Source organism: Pongo pygmaeus, chromosome Y, assembly GCF_028885625.2.
Source record: "Pongo pygmaeus isolate AG05252 chromosome Y, NHGRI_mPonPyg2-v2.0_pri, whole genome shotgun sequence".
Lineage (NCBI taxonomy): Eukaryota > Metazoa > Chordata > Mammalia > Primates > Hominidae > Pongo > Pongo pygmaeus.
Window position 1 is genome coordinate 26275917 of NC_072397.2, and position 7770 is coordinate 26283686.

At 40.8% G+C, this 7770-nt stretch overlaps 1 protein-coding gene across 2 annotated transcripts in view; it reads right to left on the minus strand.

Moving 5' to 3' along the window:
* LOC129025961 (deleted in azoospermia protein 4-like) overlaps window positions 1-6803 on the minus strand; it is a 62599-nt gene extending 55796 nt beyond the window's left edge. Inside the window, exons 1-2 of one of the 2 annotated variants that reach the window (XM_054473499.2) lie at window positions 6520-6803; window positions 77-223 (exon numbers count right to left, since the gene is read on the minus strand). In XM_054473499.2, the coding sequence (XP_054329474.1) occupies window positions 77-223; window positions 6520-6522 (150 nt within the window). In that variant the 5' untranslated portion in view covers window positions 6523-6803. The remainder of the gene's footprint in view (window positions 1-76; window positions 224-6519) is intronic. The other variant, XM_054473498.1, reaches the window with a different exon arrangement.
* Between the last annotated feature and the right edge of the window lie 967 nt (window positions 6804-7770).

Consider the following 7770-nt stretch of genomic DNA (forward strand, 5'->3'; position numbering starts at 1 on the left):
ATTAAGTTTGTAACAGGGCCCAAATCCCATTGTTCATAATGTATTTTAAGGTAACAATGAGGTATGAATACAATACCCTATCATCAATTCCACCAACAAAAACACTGTTTGGCATGATTTTGCCTTCTGGTAAGACCCAGCCTTGGCTAGCCGCAGCTGATGAAGACTGGGTGCTGGCCTCTCTGCAGATGGTTGAGTTGGGAGTCTCAGGATTTGCAGCAGACTGTAATTTGGAAAGTAGACATCATAATTACATATGCAGGCAAAACCCATACACAATGTGAAATATCATTTTTGTATTTTAAGTATATTTTATATAAATTACTTTCATTGTAAATTAGTCACCAGTGCAGCTCAGTGCAGGCTCAGGATTTAAACTAATCAGAGGACATCAGCATGGAATTTTAACCAAAGGATATAGTACTTTCTTAAACCTACTGCCGCTCATCACCGAGTCTTGTATAATGCTATGGAAGAATACTCAGTTAGTATTTGTGAAAATACTCTGTGAAGTAGTTAAAAAAGACACCCTAAACTAGAAAGTTTAGATTTGTAAAAGTTAAAGTTATTAAAATCATCTTGTTCTATATTCATGAACAACTTTTCACTTTACTGAGTAGACTAAAGATAAACCTTACAAAAACAAAACAAACAAACAAACAAAAAAAGCCGCACCAGAAAGAAAATAAGCCTCAATGTTTTAAACCAATTTCTTATAATCCTCTTCCCTAACGCTAGGGTGTTCAAAGCGTCTTTTGAAATAACATTTTTCTTCCTGAGTAACACGAAATCAGTCCATCTGATAATTCTAATTTTCACAGTGGGCTGATAGATATAAATCATGCCATCTTTATTTTCAGATAAAAAAACACATACATATAACTCATTCATTTTCTAGATTCTGATCAGAACTGTCTTTATTCTTTCCACTGTTGACTCTAAGGTTAAGGTAAAATTTTCTGAAGTAGTATTCGTAAGTAATATATATGTTGGACAAACAATATAGCACAGTGAAACAAAAATTAATTTAGTCAGGAGATCTAGGTTTATGTCCCTTACAGGTAAGTGGTTATAAGCCACCTATTTGCCAACTGCGTATCTGTGGGCAAACTGCTTTGAGAATGAAATGAGATAACATCTGCGAATTCATTTTGTACGTATAAAGTGGTAAAAGTGGTAATGCCAATGTAAGTTAGTGTCCTGTTATTTGAATTTCTTTTCAGCCGATTTGTTTTCAAGTTTCTTTTTTGGCTTCACTATTTAGCTGACTTATTTTGAAAAAAATTTTAATTAAGAACTAATTGAAACATCAGGAAACTATGACACATCATTAACTTAAAAATCACTGATGAAGTGCTGTTGACTTTAAAAGGTAAGTACAAAAAGCTGCGAAAGACAAAACTATCACACATACACCTGTCTGAAAGAAAACAAAAGACGAAAGAAACTGTACATCTTTTTGAACACCACAGTAATGTTACAGAAGTTAATAAGAAAGGTGGGTTCCTGCTTCGCTAATTAGATGCTAGAAGTTACTGAGTCTACACAGCTTTACTACACATGAAATCTAAATTGTCACATCAACTAAAGCCGAGGTTACTGCATTTCTCTATTCTTTCGTGCTTGTACCTGCTATTTTGGGTTTGCAACTCATTCCTAATTCTTTCCTTTAACAGCGTTATTTCATGACAATGATGTGGAAGAAAAATTTACAACACTATTTTTAAAGTTTTTCCTTTCTAAAAATGTCTTCCATTATTGTTTTTTCCAAATGACATTAAGCTGCATTATCTTGAACTACTGGGAACCTGCTTAGATTGCCCTTCCCTGTAGACAATTTACCGATTCCTTCTCACTTCATTCAGAAATCCCAAACAGAATAAAACAAAACAAAACAAAAGAAATTGTGAAACTCTTGTAGTTTCTTTCTCTCCTTTTCAACTCCCCCTTGATTTGTGGATGAACTTTGGATATGTTTTTCTTTGATAAGCAAGCTATATTACGGTATTGTCTCTGCACCACAGTGTTTGGATGTATTTTGATTTAGAAATGTAACATCTGGCAGAAACCTGCGTCAGATCATGACAGGTTATGGAAATGCACTGATTCTCAACTGGGCAAGATTTTTGAGCCCCAGGGGCATTCAGCGACGTTTAGAGATTGGCTGTCACAACTGAGATGTATTCCTGGAATCTGATGGGCTGAAGGCCAGGCATACTACTGCACATCCTACAATGCAAAGACAGCCTCCTACAATAAAGAATTATTTGGTGCCAAATTTGCAAAGGGTCTGGTTAAGAAACCTTGTGACAGTGACACAAGAATTGAAGAGGAAAATTCTTGTTTGGGAAGAACCTGATTTCCATTGCTCACGAAAGTGAATCTTTTCATGACCTCAGTTTCAGTTTCCTTGCTTGAAAACGAAATGGCCGGAAAAGGCCTCGGGTGTCTCTTCTGATTCTCATACTCTATACATAATTAGTAAAATGGATACTCAGTTTGGGAAAGAGGAAAAAAGGCATTTGACTTTATAAGAAGTTTGACTTTAGCTTGGATCTTACAAACTGGCTGCCTGCTTAACTGGAATCGTACATATAAAATTCACTGAATCTCTTTAACAGCGTGGCAACATTTTAAATTAAGCAAGTCACCATCACGTCCTAGTCCTCAGCGAGCAGGTGGCGCTCAAAGCTAACAAAGTAAGCCATGTACTTCATTTTTGGCAATGTACCTCATTTTTACCATGGCTTGACTAGCAGGGATTGTTCAATTCCGACTCTGTGTGTATTTATACATAATTATATAATGTACATATATATATATATAAAAAAAACACAATCAATAGATAGCCTTTGCTTATTTCTAAACTATGGTCAAAAATATAAAGGAATGCTTAGGATAAGCTAAAGTTTAATTTTAAAGAAAGTACCATCATAACCGTCAATAGCATCCTGCCAACAAACTGCTTTAAAGAAGTAATTTTCTTAATCATACCTTCAAGTGAGTTGGTGAATTTTGAAATGAGAATTGTTGGAATAGTAAACAGGGGTAAGCTTCAAGACCATCATATACACAACTCTCATTGCAAATTTCTAGCAAGCACATTTCTTGTTATATGCGGACGGACAATCAAGTGACAAAGACAGCTAAAAGCTGGAAAAAATTATCATTAAACTCCTGCGACGTCAGCTCCTTTGCCAGTATTATCTAATGCAATTACTATGTGAACATGTAAGCAAACTGATATTTACATAAACCGGCCAGGAAAAAGCCCATCATTTGCAGTCATCAAAGTTACATTCACAACAATAGGAAGAGGAACAAATAAAGAGAATGCTAAAATTAAGAAAATACGACGTGAAAATCAGAAGTTAATCCAAGAGCAGATTCTCAGGGAGTGCTGGGTGGGAAGGATGAAATTCAAGCAATAAACAATCCTTGCAAAACTAAGCAAGAAAAAGCAAAAATATATATTGAGACCTGAAAAATGGGTTGTGGCCCGTGGTCATTAAAGAATGTTATGCACAAACTCTATAGGGATAAATTTTGAAATCAACGACATGGTCAACTTGTACAGAAATTTTAATTTTTCCCAAACAATCTTGAAAAAGAACACCCAATGGTATTTGGCTTAGTTTCCCTGGGAGTTTTTTCAACTTGTGAAGAAACAGGCAACTTGGGTGTATGTGGTGTTTCAGAGAGAGGTGCACACAGATACCAGAAACCTGAAGTAAAGATAGAAGACACAGAAGAAGAGATTAAGAAATTTAAACTCTTTTCTTCAATTTTCAAAGAGGAAAAAAGTACTTCTCAATGCATTTTACAAAGGTCAACAGCATATAAGCAACAAAGCCTCATCAAGATGGTCCAACCCTCTCCTCAACACAAATGCAAAACTCCAGTAGTAAAGAATACAGTTTATATTGGCAATGCAAGAATACTCCATTCGCAGGATACGCTACTTTAATTCATCATTGAAAAAGTATTTAATAAAATACAGCATTCATTTTTCAATTTTTTAAAAACCTAAGTAAAATAGAAATAGAGGATTCTTATTTTCTATCAATCTAATTCTACCCTATCGTTAAGCTTACAGTGAAATACTACAGCCATCTCCGCTGAAAATAGGAATAAGGTAAGGGCACCACGGCTCCTCATCGTTACTACTATATGTATTTTCCCACTATGTATGACAACTGCGAATATTAATACAGAGTTTTTATGAGTCAATAAGGGAAATAAAATTAAAAAGGAAATTTAAAAAGCTAATGATCAATGATCAACTTCATTGATGATTTAAAAAAGTGCACATCAACATAGTGTAATATTATCCAGCTATTAGGTTGACAATGTAAAAAATCCTAATACCGTTCATTAGAAAGGGTGTGGAACAGAGATCACTCTACCCACCATCAGTGGGAAAATACTGACACATGCTTTACCAAGAGTACCTTGGAAAAGGTGTATCATAATTTGATAGGGGGATACTCACCACTATACTAATGAGGAGCATAATTTAAAATTGTTATGAAATGGCAAAGCACTTCCACCCAGCAATGCCACTTACAGCAATTCATCTCAAGGAATTAATAGTACAAGTGTGCCAAGATTAATTTACACAACGACATTCACAGCATTTTTTTTTTCTTTTTTTTTTTTGAGACTGAGTCTCCCTTTCTTGCCTAGGCTGGAATGCAGTGGCACCATCTCAGCTCACTGCAACCTGCTTCCCAGGTTCAAATGATTCTCCTGCCTCAGCCTCCCGAGTAGCTGGGATTACAAGTGCACGCCACCATGCCTGGCTAATTTTTCGTATTTTTAGTACAGATGGGGTTTCACCATGTTAATCAGGCTGTTCTCGAAATCCTGACCTCCAGTGATCTGCCCACCTCAGTCTCCCAAAGTGTTGGGAATACAGGCGTGAGCCACGGCGCCCAGCCCATGATAGTTTCAATACTGAAAAAGTATTCATCATAAGGGAATTCAGTAAAACAACAGCATAATTTTTAACATGATATACTGAAAGTTATCTTCAGAATAATACCCACATTAACTGAAAGCTGCAAGTTGTAAAATAGTATTAAGCAGTACTATGTGACTTTTGTAAAAGTTGGCCTATCTATATGCAATCGCAATACACGCACAAAAATAAGCTGGAAGGGCATTCATGCATCAAAATTTAACTGTGGTTTTATGTGTTGGTATTAAGATGGACTGCTATTTTCTTACTGTGACTGTTTTCAAATGAGTAAATATACTACTTTTATAATCAGGAAAAAAACCTAATGAAACTGTAAGCATTTCTTCCCTTTACCTCTAAAAATGAAAAGTATTATTGTAAATAATTGTAACTTATAAATCAAGGTGACTTTTTATTAGCATGGATAACATGTTGCACACTTATGACACATAATAGTTGCTTATATATATTTAATGTTTATACATGGTAATATAAACCGTGTGTAAAACTCCTTTTATCTCTAAAAATGAAAAGACAGAATTATCAATGCAGACACACACACACAGAGCATGTAACACGTGTGTTTGACTCAGTGTTTGGTCAGCGTATTCAGAGCCACATCTGTGACGGCGCTCAACGAACGCTGGGCATTTACCAAACTCGCAGGAATGCACACCCAACATTATCTACCAATTGGACATTTTGTCAAAGATTCCTGGTTTATCTAGAAGGGAAAAATTGTGCCTGGAGTTTAAAAATTCTAAAATTCTCAACGGTAACTACTGAAGCCAACCTCTTGCCACAAAGATAGCGTCGAGTGAGCTTTTGTGCCTGTCGCCGCCGCAGGAGGGAGCCGCCATCAGCAAGTCCCCAGCAGCCGCTAGCCGCGAAAGGACCAGAGGCACTTCCCACCCAGCCCCCTCAGCTAGTGGGCCATGCCTTCAGGCCCCCACAAACCCCACCAACCCACCCCACCCAGTACAAGCACACTCAGGCCCCCACAAACCCCACCAACCCACCCCACCCAGTACAAGCACCAGGAGGGAACCACTTCCTGAAGAAGTTCCGGCCCTCCCAATTGAAGGGAGCCAAGTCCCTCAGCAGGCCCGCGGCCATCTTGCAGAGCCACCGGGAGAGCATCAGAAACGAAGTTGGCGGGGTGGGGGCGCATGGGAGTGGGGGAGGGGGAAAGGGCGCCTAGGAGTGGAGGTGGGGACGCGTGGGGGTGGGGAACCCACACCCCAAATCGCTACCAGGAGAGAACCTGGGGCAGGAAATGGGTTCTGCACGAAGGCTGTGGCCCTTGCAAGCGAACTGTGAGGCAGCGCGTCCTGGGGACCCACGCCATGCTCGCTGTCCCGCCACTTCTGTGCCTGCCTCTCTCTGTGTGTGGGCCGCACTGCTGCCAGGCCGCCTCGCCCCACCCTGCGGGTCACGGCTCCTAATGCGTCCAGGCGGGTGGCCCCGAAACAGGAAAACCGAGGATAAGGCGCAGCCTGGTTTCACCCACCGGTGAAAACCCCACAGGCCTCGCCCCTCAGGTCTTTCCTTCAACTCACCATGATGGCGGCAGGCAGCAGCTCCCCACAGGCTCAAGGAGGAACAGAGGCTGTGTTTCACCCACCACTTCTGGGTCCGCTGGTGAAGTCCGCTGGAACCCGCTGTGGGGCTTCGAGTGGTCAAAGGAGCCAAAGGCGAAGGTGTAAGGAAAACCAAGGGCGGGTGAACCCTCGGAGGTAGAACCGCCAGGCTGAGGCGCGCAGGCCGACTGAGGCGTGGACCGGGGGTCTCTGGGAGGTGGCTCCTGTGCCGGGTATCGGGGCGCGTGGTATCGGCCTCAGCCAATGGGTGGCAGCGCTCACGCCCCCTGGAGGGTGGAGGCCTGCGGGGGATGACGGCGTCCCCCACGCTGTGGGTGGGTAGAGGACGCAGGGTACGCAGTGCGTGTGTGCTGGTCCCAGGCAGGCACCGCCCTCACGTAGACCGACAGGCACACGCATCGCCTCCAAAACACCCTTGAAATAAGTATGCATACTGAAATATATGGTGTAGTTTTAAAAAACGAGAATGTGTCTGGGCTGTAGTTTCAAAATGGCTTCTGGAATGCACAGGTTTAGCACAATCACTGTTAGCGTCACACCCACCCCAAAATCTTTTAAAGTACCTACAGAAATAAATAGTAGCAAGTCTGTGGAAAAGGGAGGGAGACATCAACAGGCCAGAAACTTGGACTCCTTTCTGTCAAGTTTGAGATACAAGGGATTGGATGGGAGGAAATGCCAGTTTTGACATTCAGGGTGTTCGTTCTTTCAAGAAGTAGTTACTGAGTGCTTGTGATTACCAGCTACTGCAGATGCAGGAGTGAACAGAATAAAATAGTGTCTCTTTGCTCAGGGATTTTACATTTTGATGGGAGAATTCACCTTCTAGGACTTACAGGAAGACGCTAGGCCTGCCTAGAGACTTATAGAACATTCTCAAGATCAGAGCAAGGGCCTAGAGCGGGAGCAAGCTGTGGGGCAGGTGGTGGAGCCAATCACATAACTTTGGGGACCACTCCAGCACCCTGTTATACACACAGGGCTAAGTGGCTATGACCTTTATCCTCAAACTTCACTTCTGTACTGACGGAAAGAATTGAAACGTGACGTTTTGAACTGGCAAAATGCTGGACTTCTATAACGTGGGAAGTGTCTCACTACTGACATCTAGTAATGCGGGATAAAAAAAAATAATAACGTTTTGTTTCCAATAGGCAGATAAACCCATAAAAAAAAGGAGGGAAATTCCAAGTACCAAAAATAAACTGA